At 39.4% G+C, this 19,980-nt stretch overlaps 1 protein-coding gene across 2 annotated transcripts in view; it reads right to left on the bottom strand.

Annotated features, from left to right (window-relative positions):
• Positions 1 to 17,533, bottom strand: part of LOC110172956 (protocadherin-9) — a 337,830-nt gene extending 320,297 nt beyond the window's left edge. For both annotated transcript variants that reach the window (XM_055154638.1, XM_055154639.1), the window contains exon 1: positions 14,495 to 17,533. In XM_055154638.1, coding sequence (XP_055010613.1) covers positions 14,495 to 17,533 — 3,039 coding nt within the window. The remainder of the gene's footprint in view (positions 1 to 14,494) is intronic.
• Between the last annotated feature and the right edge of the window lie 2,447 nt (positions 17,534 to 19,980).

Genomic DNA, 19,980 nt, shown 5'->3' with positions numbered 1-19,980 from the left:
TTGCTCAAAAATACAATAATTCCTTCTGTGAATAGCGGCGACTCTCCGCAGATCTGAACTGTAATGTAGCGTAGTGCTGAAACCTGCTTATCCTCCTTGTGATAGATGGGTTTAATCTATACTGTGGAACATTGCAGACAAAGCAATAACATTTCCATGGAGCACCTTTAAGTTTTGAGTGTTAGAGGATGCAGTTGTTTAAAGATGCACTGTGTCATTTTTCTGGTGGGGACCTGCCTTCTGCTTGATATTGTGTCATCATTGCTTTGTCTAGAATGTCCCATAGTATAGTATTAAACCTCTGTTTTGCATTTATTCAGTTATAGGTGTTTTTTTTTTCACTTGGAAGATCTAACCTGCAAATTCTTGGCAAAGCAATCTCTTAAACAGTGGCTGAACTGACACACAAGTCACATAGTGCACCTTTAATATCTTAGGTAAAATATATGACTACTTTTCTAATTGAAGTATTTATTATTTTTACTTCACTAGTGTTCTTCAGTCTAATGAGACCGACTTTTATTTTGTTTATACCTTACACGATTAGGTAAACACAGCACATACTGCATAACAATATAAACCCTTTAAAACTCTACAGCTGCTTTGGGTTAATGGGCTACATTACACACTTTACTACATGTAAAATAGCCACAGCTGTTACACAGTAGGTGACAATGTGGATAAATATAATAAGGTTTATGCAGGTGTAATCTTTCCATCTTTTCTGTGATTTATGCCATATTTACTCCGCCTGCTCCTTCTCACCTCATTTCCACAAATTGCGCAGTGTTCAGTTAGGTTTGTTTAGACCCATTCACTCATCAGAATTAGAGCTTAATTAGATTAAACCTTTGAGAGCACAGATCCAACACAAACATACAGGAGCTGCTTTTACTTCATTTAGTCGGTTGACAAACATGCTAAATGGAGCCATGATCGTGGGTTGATTGGGTTTGTTTTTAACTTGAGTTCAAGTGAGTGCTTCCAAATATCTGAATATCACATATGGATCAGGCATTACAATATGACTATCTATACCAACTGTTAGGCCAAGAGCATTTGAGCTACGGCCTATGTAACTGTTAATCTTATTGTTATTATATGTGAATGTCGGTGCACTGTGTAACTTTTCTGGTCCGTCACCTGCTTGTTGTTCAATGGAGATGTCATTACTTTCTCTGGAATGTCTGCAGTATTATATTAAACAGCTCTACTTGGCATTTATTAATCTACAGGTGGTTTTATAGCTCAAAAATACCTAGAAAAGCAGATCTGACCTGTAACCTGGTCTGGTTTGGTTTCCATGAAGATGGAAAGGTTTATTGTAAAACATTCCAGACAAAGTAATAACATTTCCATGGAGAAGAGCACTTGACAGACCCTCCACCAGAAAAGTTACACACAATGCACCTTTAAACCGACTGTAGGATTTAGATTTGTTTTTCAAATGTAAAGTCCAATATAAATAGAATCTATTGTTTTTATTATTATTACTTGCTGCAGAGAAAGGCTTTCAATATTTATAGCACTGTAGAGGCACACTGTGTAACTTTTCTGTTGGAGGCTTGTCTCCATGGAGATATTACAGTTCTGCCCTGATTATTCCAAGTGAAAATAAACTTGGTGATCACAATGGAGACAGATCTATAGAGAAGCAAGTCTTGGTTGGTAAGAATAACTGTTTCAGGTATTTTTAAGGTATGAAACACCTGTAATTGAATAAATGCAGGGGAGATATGTTCAGTGCCCTACTGTGGAACATTCCAGGCAAAGAAATAACATCTCCATGGAGACAAGCAAGTAGCGGACCCTCCATCTTAGAAGTTACATATTTCACCTTAATAGACACAGAAAGATGCTCAAGACTTTTTACCATTTTTGCTTTTTCGAATCATATTTGATTAATTCTGACTTCTGCGGACCAACAATATCCCACGGTTTTAGGCAATTATCTGACTCAGTTGTCTAGCAAACACAATTTGTACATTCTAAAATTTGTTCAAATTTTTATTCTTGTCAAAATTTCTGCTTTTGCTAACTTTGAGGACAAAAAGTGTTATTGTTATTTGTATTTCATAATTTAATAACAGATGTATTGAATTTACCAGTTGGTCGGCATAATGCTACGACTAATCAGAGTATGCATCATAAAAAAAAATAATACAATAATACAGGCAACATCAAAAAACAGGAGAGAACCGTTCTCTTTCAAACATTTATTATGAAATTATAAAGGTATATCAGCACTGTTTAAATAAAGCTTTTCAGAACAGAAGAAGTTGCATTGTACTGGTCAAGTGTTTACTTCCAGCAAAAAGGCCAAAAATGAAAATAATAATAAAATATAGATTAAAAAAAACATTGTTCAACACAGCACATTAGGCAAGATTACCAGGAGTTCATTTTACATGGCATATATACAAGATTTACATGTGATAGTGATAGTTACAATAGTGGGAGCTACAAGGCCCTGTGGCAACGCAGTCAATATCAGTCACATTTCAAGTGGCTTTTGGCTTGGGGGCATATTTGTATTTGCTATTATCACAAGTAATAGTCCAGACAGTGGCCATCTTTGTACCCCTCATCATATAAGGTGGGGTAGCTGAAGTTACAAATGACCGTAACACAAAAGGTGATTCAGCGTTGCATGTTAGAAGCCACTGGTTCCAAGTAAACATGAATGTGAAAAGTATTTGAATAGACAGGGGGGAAGGAAACAAGTGAAAAGATGGTGGGGCAAATCCAAACATTAAAGCAATATATTTTCAAGCATAAATTCAAGAAACATTTTCCTGCACCTTCTACTCATAGGTTTTTGGTTCAAAGATTGGCGTGTAGTAGTTTTTTCGTGTTGCGAGCTGGAGTTTGTCTTCCACTATCATGCAGTGTTAGGGAATTATATGAGCGTCGTATGTCAGGGCTGATTAATTGTTTTGCCGAATGGGAAAATGGCGTGTGGATTAAGTGGAAAACAAGACAATGAATGTAGCGCTGACAGCCACACAAAGACACACAACAATGAGTTTGGAGGGTGCATGGCGCTAACAAAGCAGACCCCATGGAGACAGATGGAGGAGTCAGGTATGTTTGATGAATGCATAAGGCAAAATAAATGTCTGTCTTAAAAAACAAAAGAGAAATATGAAAATGAAATGGGTAAAATAAACAAATACTGGAGTGGAGACTTGAAGCTAAGCGCTGGTAGCCATTCCCAAAGCATGTTACACTGACAGTTTGTCAATGGGAACTATTGATCTGGCAATTGTGAGTGAACGGGTTACGCTACGGCACGGTTTAGCAGTTTTGTGGAAAAATGGCTGCGAGTAAATATTGCATCAATGTCAAATGAGTTTTATTGTTATGTTCAGAGAAGAATCTTGCACTAGTGATCTACACTAATATAGGAAGGTTATAGTCAGTACTGTGAGTGAATGACCATTTGAACCAAAAATATAAAATGTAATTAATAAAAATAAAGCCAAATGTTGTCCAAAAATGTCTGCAAAAAGCATGTTTGTTGTGAACTGTTGTGGTCAGCCCCAATTCAACAAACAAATGTATATGTTTTAAGCTACTAACTTGTACTATCACTCTTTGAGACAGACTGTAATCTTTATTATTATCAGCTATTGACAAAAATTGCCACTTCAGCCTTGTAAACCTCACTTGAAAATAACTTTGAATGGATTGGTTGAAGATTTGATTTTTACCAAAAATTATATTCCTGGTAATTTGCCAGTGTGTGTTTGGCATTGCACTGTGCAAAATAAGAAGCAAAAATAAATAAACTGAACAAGTAATAAAAAATAAAAATATAAAATTCCGTAGTACTTCATTTTTCTCAACAGAGTAAAAAGAAACATATAAATGAACCAAAGAGTTCAGCCAGTGCACCAAAAGGGAGCTTTGATTTATTTTGTTGTTTTTTGCGCAGACAAAAACTAGATCCCCCTTGGGGCAATAATCTACTCCTGTATACTCACCCCCTCTGCCTCAGTATTACCCACAATCCATTTCCTTTTTACCCCACTCGACATTCACAACATGACATGTCTTTTTTTAACAGAAATGCTATGTTCCCGGTTTAAACGCTTTTCCAATCACTCAAACCTCACTGCTGACTTTCTGCCTCTGATAGCTGAATTAGTTTCCTATATTCTCTACATTGTTGATAGTATTATGTGTGGAGTTTTGCTTGCATTTCAAAGCAGTTCTCTTAATAATTTAACTGATACTGGCATCAGACCCAGACCAAGATGACAGGGAATTTTTCTCACTGATATGTTTAATTAAGATCTTCACTGTTGTTTATTTTGTCAAACCACTTATTCTGGAGTTCTGAGCTTTTTAAGGCGTAAAAGAGGATTGAAAAGTAAGAGATATCTGTTAAATCAGAAGGCTCTTTCTATCTTCTTATGCACTGCAAAAATGTTACAACTAGATAAGTTAGTTTGGACCAGTTAAGATGAATGTACTTGATTCAAGATATTTCAGACATTTCAGTACAGAAGCCCTTATCTCAAGTACAGCACTGAAGCCAACTTATTTGCCAAAAGGGTAAGAATATCTTACTCCACTGGCAAAATTATTTTCTTATTTAAACTACATTTTCACTGTGAGATGTCTTGAAACTATTGAAACATTGATGTTATCAGCATAAGCAACTAAGTGTTTTAAAGTTCTCAAGTAATTTTTGCCCCAGTACAAATGTATTGTATAAGCAGCTTTTGAAGTAAACATAAGTATGCTGCATGCTGTTTCCATTTAATTAGAGTGCATTTTATTGTCTGATAACCTGGAAGTGTGTGTTATCATGCTAGCTGTTGTTTGCATTCCATAGTAAAGCTCGACACTGATCTCTGAAAGTTGTGAAAAGCGCTTTTAGACTCATCACTGTGATTAATTAGAATGCTTAGAATGCCTAGAGGAATAATAGAACTGGTTTTGTTTTTCACATTTTTAAGAATCAGGTACAGCACCTTCAAACAAGGCTTCATAGTAAGTTCTTTTTTTCTTTCTTTTTTTTTTTTTTTTTTTTTTATCTTGGAGCCAAATTTCACAGTGTCAGCACATACACCCAGAAGCTCTTGTGGTGACTTCCTCCCCTCAGGTGCAACATTGTCATAGTTCATTAATCTTCTCAAACTTCCAGCGCTGGCATCCTCGGCCTGTGTACGTGCTCGAGCTAATCCTCTTATTAATGTGGCAAATGAACCTGCACAAGAAGGACGACTCCCCTACGGCTCCGTAATTACAATAGTCTGTACTGACTCTTGTTTGCATGCAACGCCCATTCATTACACAGCCACAGCCACGATCTGACTGCACCAGTGTTGTTTCTAAGGATGCGCCATTAAGGATATTTTCTTTTCTTTTTTTTCCCTTTTGTTTTACAATACCGGTATTCACAATAGTTTCCAGTATAGGTCTTCCTGCTCTGGATAATAACCAATATTTGCTGAAACTGATATTTTAAATTCCATAACAAGGCCTGCAAATGTAGAGTAAAGTTGACAAATTCACTTTTGTTTTGGGAATTTAGGGATGCACCATTCCAGCTTTTTCAGTTCCGATACTGATTCCAATACTATAACTTTAAGAATCTGCCGATACCACAGCATGAACAGAAAACAGCAGTTATTTCCTTCAAACAAAAATAAAATAAGACAAAATGGATCCAAATGTCTTGGGTAGCAGTTACTTATCTCTCAAGTATTTTCAGACAACTTTGGATAAATAAAAGTTCAAACTTTGAGACTCTGGGCCAATTATGTCCAGTTAATTTTATCACATCAATTTACATGTCCAATCAGGATATCAACTGAACCAGTGTTTGGAAGGCGAAATCGGATCCAGAACATTTTTCAGTATTGGCACCGATGTTGGATACCAGTATCGGATTGGTGCATCCGTATCTGAGATCTGAAATCATTTGCTTCGTGATTGTATTATGCAACCTCCTCTTTAACCTCACTGCTCTATTTCCATTGTAACTCATTTCTCAGTTCACAAAGACAGATCTGATGTACTGAGGACAAACTGGGACACATGGGTACACAGAGACTGGGGCAGCTCAGAAAAACATATTGGTGCCATCTATCTCCTAAATTTTCAATGTAGAGCCAATAGAGATATTTGGGAAACAGTCTGGAAACATCCTGTATGCTGCACTGAAGGACAGGTGCATTCTAATGTCATTGTCATGGGCTTAATAACACGTTTGGCATTGAGCGAAGGTAAATACAAATAGCAATCGAGTGTGTCTATGTAGTACGTAAAGCAATACAGTTGAAAATTGGACTGAAAATGTCAACCTTGGACCATCTATTTAGTCGACAAGTGGGTCCTCAAACTACTCACTAAGGGCACCATCATATGCATGTAAAAAGATGATTTAATTTGGCTCTTAGAAGCTATGAAATGTAAGTAAAAGGTACTCTGGCTTTTAGATCAGAATGGTAGTTTTATCTTAGCTTTTTTCCCCTTTGGTTAGAGTAGCTATCGATCCAGAAAAATTGGTTCAAAAGGCTTTCAAATCAAATTACACCTGAACTGTACAATACATTTCAGTAGGACCAGAAAAAGGCTGCACACAGAGTAAAAAAACTTATGATTAAAATAGTAAATCTGAACTGAAACTGAAAAAAAAAAAAAAAAACACTGGTGTAATCCAAAACTCTATTTCTAAAAATGAAAGCAATAATAGTACAGGTGACTAAAACTAAACTTTAATTATATTATATGTGAGACCAGACTGAGCTCCGGATTCCAAATTAAATGTGTCTTGTCGTATGTGTCTTGTAAAAATAGGGTTGTCAAATTAGAAAATCAGATACTAATCGATACTAAAACTAGTTTTGAAAACTAGATACTCATTTGAGCAGATATTGACACTAAAAAAGACACATTCACATTACAGAAATTAAGCTTTCCTGAATGGCTTTAGAATGACTTTGAGCTGCATCAGCACACAGACTAGAATACGCCCATGGACACTACTGAGGACGAGTGAGGGATTGCACAGATATAAGGTCACATGGTAAAATAAAACAAAGTACTATGATTTAATGTTGAAAATTACATTCTATAGTCTAAATAAAGAGGTATCGGAATCAGTATTGTGTTTGACATTCTAGTATTGTCACAGCAGTACAGGAAATGTTTTACTTTTAAGTGTTTGAATTTGAATAAAAGAAACTATGGGCTTATATTTATTGTCTGATTGTATAACACAGTGTTAATGTGTTTAAATCAAGAAGAGTATTAGTAGCACAACTACTACTGCTGAATAATGAAAACTTAATGAAAGTGCCTGTGCTAGCCTTGTGCACACTGTAGCCTCCACAGAGCTGTAGGGACGGGATCAGAGCACAGCTAAGGACAAACAACAGCTCTGCATTGTGCCACCGCATCTTTTCTGCCAGAGTAAAAAATGAAGCTAATAACCTTACGTAATTAGGGCATTTTTATCATGTGTTCTCCCTGTCCAGTTAGATCTCATTTTCTATGTGTTTTGGCATTACCATTATAAAGCAAAGCAAAACTTCTCATCATGAGTTTTGCAAGAGTGTAAACAAGCTATATGTTTGTTTGATTTTTTTATTTTATTTTTTTTCCTTTTATAAGAAACCAGCATTTATTCTAAGTTATGGTAAGACTGGCCATAGCTAATAGAAACATGCAGGACAAGATTAGAGAAAAACCCACTGACATTCTGAACTTTGCATTTTAAAGTTTTAGAGACTGCAAATTAGAGCATCTACTGTAGCTGCTGGAGAAAATTCTGTAATGATGAATACATTTAAATCTACTGAATCTAACGATGCTTGCAAAACATGATGATTAAAAATGTCTAATTCTGTGTGTTGTAATAGCAATTAAAATATATATAGTTTTTGTATTTAAAGGTGTACTGTGTAGCTTTTCTAGTCTCAGTGGAGATGTTATGGTTTTGTCTGGAATGTCTCGGTATGGCATTAAACGTATCCATCTTGCATTTACTCAATAACATGGGTTTTTATTGATCTAAAAAGTTGCATTCTTACTGAGAGTGGGCTCGCCTTTCAACAGATCAGACATGTAACTTGGCCCTGTGGTGTCATCTGAGATAAATAAATGTAATGCCATATTGTGAAACATTCTAGGCAATATCTCCATGGAGAGAAGCAGGTGATGGACCCTCCACCGGAAAAGTTACGCAGTGCACTTCAAAGTCAATATTCTGTTCTTCATGTACATTTTGAAAGAAATACAGAAGTTTAGACAAATAAAATGAGAAAACAGAAATACCAGCTAAACTATGTCAAAAATCATTGCATTTTATATCACCCTTTGGACCCAGAATATTTTGTTGTCTACAAATTGCAATTTCAGTTTGATTAATCTTGCAGCTCTCACTATAAACCACCACACAAACGGAAAATAATCAGACAAATCGGAAGCTTGTAATGTGACCATGTTCCCTATGATATTCTGTGCATGGATATTGCGTCGCCACTGGGTCTGTGTTGAAATCTGTGTCTCACTCAGGATGCCTCGACAAACAGCGGAGATGATTATACTTGGTTTTTCTTAGACGCTTGTGTTGCCAGTCTGAAAGTAGGACAGTGTTTTCATGGCTTTTTTCTCCCCTTCCCTCTTCGGCGTTGTTTACACTAATGTAGGTCCCTTGAGGGTAAATACTAAGTAAAAAAGAAGCATGAGAGAGGAGAGAAAGGAGGCTGGGATTGTAGCTATCAGCAAAGTTTGGGGTGCCTACAAAGCCGATTTCTACGAGGCATTAGTTTATGATGACACTATTAAAGATACGCCATATTCCCTGGCCTATATTTTCCCTGCGTCAACCCCGTGTTTCTGTCATTATCAATGCTCTTTCTATTTTGTTATGTATTGATTCGTGCTGACATGGCACAGAGCTGAACTAAAATGGGTTTTCGATGCTTTGAAAAGAAGGTCAATTTTAAACAGCTACTCCCCTAAGCTTTCCTTTAATGTTGTTTCCATTTAATTGCTCATTGCTGATAACAAGTGATTGATGTTGTGTCCAAAGTGTTTTCTCTGACATATTTTGTTGAAGCAGGAATAAGCTCTACTAACACTACTAATAAGTACTCGTAGTAGCAGTAGTAGTAGTAGTAGTGGTAGCAGTAGCGGTAACAGTAGCAGTAACGCATTGTAGTTGTGATAGTAACTGTAGTCACTGCATCTACTTTAAGGAGATAATAGAGTAAAAGTACTATTTGAATGAATAAGGGATGCACAGACCCAGCTTTACCAATACGATACTATAGCTTTAAGTATCTGTTGATACCAGATATCGACCGATACTAGGGCAGAAACTTAAATAGTCTTTATTTTCCTAAAAACTAAAAATATCGTATGACAAATGTGTTGTTATAGTGTATCTGTTATTTTTCTCAAATAACTACAGAACAATTTTGTGTAAATAAAAGGATAGGATAGAATATTGGCAGAACCGATATTTTGGAGCCAATGCTCAATCCAGCTGTTTTTCCTGGATCGTGGTGCTGCAATTCAATACCAGTATCAGTGCCTCCTTAAATATTCTGTCTACAATCCACCTGCTAAAAGGTAATATATACTATCGTACTATGATATAAAGACTGCAAGTTTTTTACCAGTGTTGCTTATTTCAGGTCCCCATTTTCAGAGTTCAGTCACCAGAGAGTAGAACTGAAATTCCATATAATTGCTAATGTACTAGTGATTGAAGATGCACCTGACTCATAATATCATTTTTACACCTGCGCCGCTTTATACAGTAACAATACAGTATAATAACTCAGGTATATCAAAGCCTATTATTAATACCTTCATATTAGAAGTCTTATCATTTTCCAAAGCAATTCTGCAGGGGATATGATTGGATAAACCAGAGATATTACTTTTGGATATTAAGCGTGATCACTCAAAAGATTATTTTCCTTTTCTTTTTTTAGATATCATAGCTAATCTCGTGACAAATCCTTCAATACAATGGAAGTGGCAGGATGCAGACAGCTTGTGACATACGGAGGAGCATTTGATGACTTCCTATTGATGGCGGTGAAATTGAGATGCCCTGTCATGTCAATACAACGCTACAAATCAAAGTACGCAGCAATAACACTGATGCCAAATCTCTCCTATCTGGTGAATATAAGGAAAACCTAATCATTTAGCCACAATCAATATCCACGGGTTAACCTCAGCTGAACTGTTCTGTTAGTGAATACAGTGGAAAATGCTTCTCTATCAATAACAGGTAATTTATAGCAATTAATCACAGGAAATGCTGATAAGGATCTTTTGAGTTGCCAGATACAGTGTGTTAGTGAGTAAATGTAATATTGAGATACAGGGGGCGGATTACATCAAAGACATAGGAAGCAATAAATAAGGAAGGAGGAATGACAATGCTTGATCTTAAAGGCTTTGAACAGATTTATGTCTTAAAAACTTGAAAAATAATAGTTATGTTTGACTGTTTGCTGGAGTCCAAATATATTCCCCAGTTTCTTAGAGGGTTTCACATCTTTCTGAGGCTGGAACTGAGTTTTTTCCGGCATGTCACTGCAACAACAGCTAGGCTTCTCACAGTTCAACAGCGTTACTTCCTGGTTCACGGCCAATAAAACGCTTATATGATTATGTAAGTGGACGCAGACAGCACAAAGCGGTTTCATTCTGATCCTAGACAAATCATTTTACTTACATTTAGGGGTGTAACGATATCCAAGTCTCATGATACGATATTGTCACGGTATGAACCTCACGGTACGATATTTATTGCGATATTTTGTGGAGGCTAGCAAAACTATTAAGATGATACTTTTTCCTCTTAAACTACTTTGACAAGACTTAATCCAAAGAACTAAGACTTAAACTGCACTGAAATGGAGCAAAGGATCATGGTCTATGTAGTCCCCTCTGTCTTTTTTTAGCTATTGCTGCACCATAACTCTTAATTTAAGCAAAGAGACTTGTAATTTGATATATTGTGATGGTCCATGATATTATTGTGAGAACTTTGACGATACGATATCACGATATTTCAGTTACTGTTACATCCCTACTTACATTATTTTAGTTACTATATGGAATAGGCTACAGTCCATTTTAAAGTAATCACTTGTGAATTGTTTAAAGTATTTAAAGCTTTCATCAGCCATAACATTATGACCATTTGATACTCATTTATAATAAAAGATTGTGAGAGATCAGACATTCAGTTATTAATTTCTTCACTGTTGCACTAAAATTTTTGCTTGCCCTATTTCATAATGACCATGGATTTTTTTTTTTTTTTACAATTTCGGACTGGCCAAACTTTGAGCAAACCCAAATAAAATACTTATTAAAGAGACTACAATAGAAAAGAATACAACAGACTACAGACTACAATATTTAGTTCCAGCGCTGTGTTCATTTGAGCAGTCTAGCCGCTTCAGTTGGCCGAAATAAAGGCACTGGGTTGCATAAAAATTGTTGTTTTTGTAATTTGTCCTGGCGTAATATTAAGTGTTACAGCCAATGCACAAGCTTAAGTATTTGGAGGTTTTTTGATCATAACAATAACTCTTCATAGAAAACACTGCGCTTTGTTTGTGTACACCTTGGATCCATTTGTCACAACTATTGATCTGAATAAATCTTATGTGGAAAGGCGTGACTGAGTGAATCAATGGCGTCGTGCTGTGGCTCTGGTGTCATCTTCTGGTGTCCTCGGCAAGTGTTGCTAAACCCCACACACACACACATACACACACACACACCCCCACCCCGCCACCCGCTAAAGCTAACACTGCACCCATTTCAGCACCTTCTCACCCGCTGTCTCACTCTCACACTCTCCGGCAAATGACACTGAACCAACTGCATCTTTGACTGCTACTACCACGTCAGGTCAAAGGTCAAGCACCCAGGGGCTCCCGGGCCACATGGAGCTGTTTAGACAAGCACCACTGGTTTGGGTGGAAATTGCATTTGTGACGACTATATTTCATGTGCCAATGCACCGAGCCCTGTGGATTTATAACTGTAGAAAGCATGTCTAAAAAAAGACTAGACGCGCACTGCTTCGGTAAAAATCATAGACTGTGTAAAGAAGTGGACTAAGGGACGTCACCCATAGTGTTCGACTCTAGTCAAATGAAGCTCACAATGCAAGCGATTATTATTATTATTATTATTATTAAGCGAATTTGGAGCCAGGTCCAAAATAGCGAAATAAAAAGAGAGCGGGATAACAATTTTCCAATGTAAAGTCAATTGAAAACGGAGTCATTTATATACACATTCAAAGATAAAAATTGCCAAAAAATGCCCAAATTTAGATGAGTTATTTAAATATGTGAAATTATTTTGAATCAAATACCTCTAAAAACTAAAGGTAATGAAACTCTTTAAGATCAAGGTCATCTACATTCCATTAATTTTTATCACATTTTTTTTATGTCTAATAACGAAAAGCTGCATTTCTCACTTCAGTTAAATTTAATTAAATTCAAATAAGCAGTAATAAAATCTCTGTAAATGTTCAACCATTTTAACAGTCTCCAAGTACTTTTTAAAAACTGCTTTGACTCATATTTATACATTTGAATAAGATTATTGCAGGCAACTTAAACAATAATAACGCAATTTTTGATTAGTTTTGAACTGTTATTATGCTTTGTGTACAGTATATCCGCTTGGCATTGCATGAAGCACTCAAAATGATGCAATACATAATAAACATGTATCTATTTCTATTTGAGTATAGAAGAGTATTACATTGTTATTGATTAGCACTCACATAGGAATAACAACTGCAATTTTCACACATTACAGAATTATTGACCATTTTCAGCTTGCTCGGATATTGAATTTTTGAATATAATAATTAATTGGATATCACACATGTTGAGAGCAGTGACCCAGATGTTATGTGGCAACAGCATTCGCCAAAACGACACCTCCTGTAACCCCACCTCCTCCCCGGATACGTCTTATCACTCACATCTGTAACTGCCATTATCCGTCTTCCCCCTCCCCAGACACTTCCCGCTCCCCACAGCCCCTGCATCATTAGGCCCCACTATTTCTCTAAGAACACCAACACAGTCCTCACTCCTTTCTTCTCCTCCCTTGCATTTATAAGTCCAATGCAGCTTTGGCTTGGTGCCAGACCGTGCCTTGTAGCGCAACAATGCCACCTACAGGTTCAGTACCACCTCCTATTACTACCAGCCTATGCACTGACAACATTGTGTCTCTCCACTCCACTATAGCGTTTGTGTCTATGTGTGTGTGCTGGGGTGTCGAGGGCGCTTTATTAGCAGAAAAATTAATAAGGCTTTGATAAAAAGAGGCATGGATTACGTTGAAATTTGAGGCTCATTATTGGCTAATCCTTTTTGAATTGGATGTGTATCAAGTTGCTTCACTCGTGGTTTGCTAGTGTGCGCACAGAGAGAGGAGACATTTAATTCAAGCCTGGATGAAGCCTACAGTGGCATTCATAACAGCGCTACACCACAACTAATTATTATTGACTGCTGTTGTTGAAAAGGTTGCTGTATTATTATTTTCGTGATTACAATATACACACCAAAAGAAAGGAACAAACAAAAACATGAATACATTTCATGAGAGAGATGTGAAAAGTCGGCTATTTTCTTTTATATAAAGGGGGATTATGTGTGGCGGCGTTTATCTATGGCGCGATAGTAATCTGAGTAGATAGGCCAGAAAAAATGTTTCTTTCACAGACAACATTGAGTCACATTTTTAAAGTTGTGTTGTACAGTAGAGCAAGTGAGCTAACCTGGGTGCTGAATAGACAAAATAAGGCAGAGTAAAAGAGTAGAAATATGCATACAGTGGTGGCCAAAATTATTAGGACACTTGCCAGACCTGATAACATGCTCTTATTCTAAGGAGTGCATTGTAATGTTGATCAAACTTGATTATAGTAGCTGTGAGACTGTTTTACGCCATTATAATAGGCTTATTTTTATTATTGTGTCCATGCTTTAATAGGCTACAGCTGCATATACATTTTTCTTCACTAATTCACTAGCTTTTGTGTTTCCTTTCTGCTATTCAATTAAAATTTTTGTGTACCACTGACTGTGAAGTGGGGGTAACTTTTAGGTTTATTTGTTTATAGGGTTATGTGAATGTTTTTCATTTTAATTGAGGGAAAACTAATCATTTATACCAAGTGTTCTAATATTTTTAACCACCATTGTAGCTTAACTATAGCAATGACAAAACATCAATCTAATCATTCCCCAGAACTATACTGTATATGTAACTGCTGAGTCCATTCAAACAAGTGGTTCAAGCCAAAGTTGCAGAAGTGTCCAGTGTTTTTTTTTTTTTTTTTTAAATTAATAATTTCACAGTAACTGAAAAGGCTCCTAATCTACAGTAGACTGGCACTTTAGCACTGTGGGACAGGGCAGTTATAGGCAGTACTTATAGACCAGTAAAAGTGCTCTTTTACCTGCTGTCTGGTGTGCATGGGCGCCCCCTTGGTCTTGAAGCCTCCCTGGGAACTGCACTCCGAGGCACTGAAGTGGTCCGAGCTCGTGGACGATCTCTTGGACAGCGTGTCACAGCCCCCCACAAAGGTGTTATCCAAAGGGAGCTCCTGTATCACGTGGTGCTTTTTCACCGAAACTGGGGTGTCCGCCTTCAGGTGAAAAGCCGACTGCGGAGAGGCGGACTTGTAGTGCCGTGCCAGGTCTGGACTACTGGGTTTGAAGGTGGTGGTGGGCGTGGCATTCCAATCAAAGCGTCCAATGCCCTGATCTTCCATTTCGGTGGGCAGGCTGATGGTGCCATTGATCGGTTCGTGCGCTGGGTCATCCGGTTTGTTACCTTCAATAGTGACAAAGTTAAGAAGTGAACTTTTAGGCGATTTCCTTTTCTTTCGCTTCTTCTTTTTGTTTTGTTTGTTTTCGGTGTTTGGCGACATCCACTCTGCCCCTTGTTTTTTCCTCTGAGCTGCTTTGAACCTGGAGGCGTGGCGGCAGCGTAGAAGCACAGTGACAAAGATGACGATAATCACCACCAAGGCGCCAGTGACAAAAGCTATCATTATGGTTAAATAGTCCCCACTTTGGTAAGTTTCACTGCTCTCACCGATGTTGCGGTCAATCGGCGTTTCCATGGTGCGGCGGATGAGGTCATAGATCAGCGTAGAGTTGCCCACTGTGTCATTGACATAAAGGAACACCAGCACTAGTGTATGGAGAGATTTGGGATATCCCAGGTCACTTATGTTGACCACTAATCTATGTAAGCCTATGTCTGTCACAGCTGGCTTCTCCTCTAGTGTAATATTGCCAGTCATCGGGTCAATTCGAAACAAGCCCTTGCTGTTGCCACTTACAATGGTGTATTTCAGCTCTGCGTTCATTCCAGTGTCCCCATCTACTGCAAACACTTCAGCCACTACAGATCCCGGGATAGAGGACAGGGGCACCAGCTTGAAGGAGGTATTAGAAGGGGGATAGATAACAATGGGGGTATTGTCATTCACATCTATGACATTGATAGTCACCTTGGCCGCTGAGGAGCAAGGGGGTCTGCCACTGTCCACCGCCCTGACATCAAAAGTGTAAGAACTTTGCTGCTCCCTGTCAAACGAGACATTCGATTTGATCACGCCAGAGTAAGCATCCAATATAAAGTTTTCATTGTCATTCAGTATTGAGAGCGAAACTGCTGCGTTTTCCCCTGCATCTGAATCGGTGACAGTTATAACCCCCACAGTGCTATATTTGGGGAGATTCTCTGATACAAAGAACTGAAAGTGGTTGTGTGTGAATTTGGGATTGTTGTCATTTTCATCCAGCACTGTTACAATGACTGCTGCCTGTGTTTGCAATGGGGGCGTGCCATTATCCCGAGCTGTTACTGTGAAGAGAAACCTGTCCTGATCTTCTCTGTCAAAAACTCTGGATGCGGTCAGGACCCCTGTTTTGCGATCCAAATCAAAAAAGGAAGCGTTTGGTCCCAGCTGATAAACAATCTCTGCGTTTTTACCAGCGTCCTCGTCTGTGGCACTCAAAGTCGTCAGAAACAAGTCTCTCTTATTGTTTTCCATGACAGCCAGCTCAATGACTGGTTGGGTAAAAATAGGTGGATTGTCATTCTCATCCTCCAGCCTCACTCTCACTAAAGCAGTTTGATTCAAGCTTGGTTTCCCAGAGTCTGACGCTACTATTTTAAAGTTATATTCCTTGGTTCCTTCATAGTCAAGGAGCGCAGATGTCTCAAGAAGATACTGGTTGTCATAGACTGCTTTGAGATGAAAGGGCACATCCTTCTCAATGAAACAAATCACCTTCCCATTTATGTCAGTATCTTTGTCCGATACAGTGATCAGAGCTATCTTAGTGTTGATAGGATCCTTCTCAGAGAGGAAAACAGTTCCGTTAATGGGGCTGATTATGTATCTCAGGTCTATATTGGGGGGATTGTCATTTACATCAGTCACGTTAATGGAAACAGTAGCTCTAGCCGGACTGGAGCTCCCGTCACTGGCTAAAACTGACAGCTTGTGAATGGCAGTCTCCTCTCTATCCAAAGGCCTCTGCACTGTTATCAGCCCGGTGGTGGTGTTTAAAGCGAATAGTCTTTTTGTGGCCGGTGGCACCTGGGTCCCGAAAACATAGCGGATCTCAGCATTGGGTCCTATGTCTGCATCTGTCGCCTGGAGTTGCACTACTGATGTTCCAATGGCAGAGTTCTCCGGGATGTGCACGTCGATTTGACTCTCTTTAAAAACAGGCCTGTTATCATTCACATCTGTCACTGTCACTTGTAGTATTGCGGTGCTGGACTTCTGAGGGCTGCCACCATCTTCTACTTTGATTTTCATCACATAAGTATCCTTCTGTTCTCTGTCCAGATTCTGCTGCACAATGAGCTGGGGCCACTTCTCCCCCTCAGGCGTTTCCACTATGTCTAAGCCGAAGGCGCTCTGCCCATTGATCAGCTCATATTTGTGCACGCTGTTGGGGCCGGTGTCTGGGTCAGTGGCGGAGGGGATGGCAAAGCGGCTGTTAATGAGCGTGTTCTCCGGGATGGAGATGTTGATGACAGGCGACGGGAACATGGGCGCATTATCGTTCGTGTCTTTCACTATTATTTTGATCTTAATCAGCCTGAAATAATCATTAGGCAGAATGACCACTTCAATTTCAAAGGAGCATTCGCTGTCCTCAAACGACGGACCGGGACACAACTTCTCCCGGTCTATTCGGTTTGATGTGGTAAATATCTCCCCGGTACTGCTGAGGACGCGCACCAGTGGGTTATCTCCCGCTTTGGAGACGAGCCGGTAGACGAGATTAGCACTCGCTCCGGTGGCAGCATTTGTATGGGAAATGTTTAGGTCCTTTGGTATGTTTCCAATGAGCACGTTTTCTGGCAGCTCCTCTCTGATGGGGTAGATCAGTTCTTGGGCTATCGAGGGATCGAGCCAAATGCAGGCGAGCAAGGTGCCCAACAGGTAATAGTCTTTTAAATCCATGATTACTACGATTCCAGCCTTCTCAACTCAACTCAGCTTTCTCCTCTGTGCAGCTCCTTGCATAATATGACGGGCTCCAAAACCTATGAATACACAACAGTGGAGATATTTCAAATAATTACACGAACAAACAGCTCCGCTCCGAGTCAGCTACTTCAAATTATGCTCTGTCTCTTATCATGAATTCATAGAAAAAAATAGGCTGCCTTTTATGTCAGGCTTCCCACATCCCGCACATTTTCTGGTCAGTAATAATCTCTTCAAAAGCCCTATATGCCTGCAAAACTTCACAACGCTCACTGTGCTGTTCATTTTCCACTCAAATTATAAAAGCGGGGAACGCAAAGTAATGCTAAACATGCATGAATGAAGCCTAAAACATTTCACGGAGAGCTGTTTTCATGCATACGTACCCAAATCGCGCTGAATGAGTGGAGGAGAGACACGAAGAGGTGAGAAAAACTGTCAGCTCATAGCCGTCTTATCCAGTGGTGCCTGGGAGCTTATTGGGGGTAAGATATCCTTGTGATGCTCCGGGTCCAGGAATAATAATAAGACAGTCAGCGAGGAGAGCAGCTGGTCTGGCAAACCGGGATAAATGAAACACTGGATGCGTCGCAGTTTGCCTTTATTCCCATTTAACTTTCCCCAAATGGAAGAGTGCAGTCTAATTGGCGGTGACTGCGGTGATCAAGCTCTCTGTGTGCGCTCTAGAGCAGCCTCAGCGCCAGCCAGGTGGTCAGTGGTTTGTAGTAGCTTCCATTTAAGAGAAAAGAGGATAAAAATGTTCCCAAATCAAGCAGCGCGCATCCCTGGCTACCTGTTATAAGACGGAGGCGAGCTGGAGGACACTTGCGTCCCGTCATGTCTCAAGTTCACGCAGCTCCATGTAGCCTGTGCATCAAGGTTAAAACGAAATCAGACGGGGAGAAAAAGGCATAAAAACAAGCTGAAAAGTCCGGTCCCACTTGTGAAAATCTCCAGTGGTGAATGTACGTGACACCCGACGCAGCGTCTTTCCCCCCTGCGCCTCCGCTCCGTGCACTATCCTGGCGCGCTCACTCCCACCGCTGAAGATCTCGCACTAACTCCGGTGTAAACCCAAAGGAGAGCTGGCGAAGTATACCACACCGACACACATACGACCCTCGTCATTGACTCTAGCACCGCCCCCTCTCCCTTTTACTGGCGTACATAGGGTGCCCGAGCCGCGCAGTGATTGGCCCGGAGTCGCGTCACTCAGTACGGGACCGGTGAGATGCTGTGGGCTGCTGCGGGCTGCGGAGACCAAAGAGCCCGAGGAGACTAGAGCGGGGAGTGCTGATGATGAGGAGGAGGATGGGGGTGATGAAGCTGCCACAGAAAGGGCTTTTGAGTGATTGTACAAAGCTGCTAAAGAGACAAATCAAAAACCTGTTAGTGTTGTAGATTTGATTTTAACGCTATTACAGGCATAGTAAGCCCTTTACGCACTTACAAAGAAGGGAATGCTCAATGTAAAGTTGTCCAGAATGGATCTAACGTGATTGTAAGTGCTATAGTGGCCTACAAAAAGCCTAAGTTACATTTAAAACACTTTATGATTCTAGCTATGATTGATTCTTTACTTGCACACAGACCTGTAGTGCACTATAATTTAAGTTTTTATAACAGTTAGAAGATATTGAAGACCAAAAAATTAATAGGTGCTTTCAGCTCCTCCACAAAAAATGATATGGATTTAGTTTGCTGGATGACCTTGTTTCTTCATTTATGCAAACTGTGGACTGGTACAAATGGCACACTGACCTTAATGATCAGATTATCTTTAAACGTGTTAATGAAATCTTAACCATCTTCAATTTGTCAAGTAAATATTCTCTAATCCCTGAGACAACTGGACACAACCATTTGGGAATCCTAGATTGCTGTCCAAACATTATACATCGCTATCCTGTATTTGACCCAAGCGCAAACACAACAGATGCCTTGTGAGACTGGAGACCGCTAATAATGTCCGCACACAGAGAGGTCTTTGTCTGAAACCATGATGCACGGGATTCATATTCACGCTCTGTCCTCTGCTCTTGGCACCCTGCAGCCTTCACCATCCCCAAGAAATAACCTTGACATCCAATACTGTCTTCTACCGTAGGACTTTCACAGCATTTTTTTTCTCATCACTTGAGTCGTGGAGATCTTAATCAAGGATATGGTGTGACTTGGAATTGGCCTTAAGTGCTACTGCATGATCTTATTCCCTTACAAGTTTTTTTTAAAAGCAGCAGATGTGCTACAGAACATGGTAACCCTTCAAAATGACACTAGAAAACACTGGGAGAATGGATTCACAGCCGGTCACGGTTTTATACTCGTTGCCATCCAATCATTACTTAATTTCAATGCGGTAGATAACCCTCAATTTTATCCCTTGCTCTCTCCCCTCTCTGGAAAGGGAGAGGAGAGCT

The sequence above is a fragment of the Boleophthalmus pectinirostris genome, unplaced genomic scaffold (genome assembly GCF_026225935.1).
Source record: "Boleophthalmus pectinirostris isolate CB_2022bp ecotype Guang Dong unplaced genomic scaffold, ASM2622593v1 HiC_scaffold_19, whole genome shotgun sequence".
Taxonomy (NCBI): domain Eukaryota; kingdom Metazoa; phylum Chordata; class Actinopteri; order Gobiiformes; family Gobiidae; genus Boleophthalmus; species Boleophthalmus pectinirostris.
This window is presented reverse-complemented; position numbering and strand designations above follow the sequence as displayed.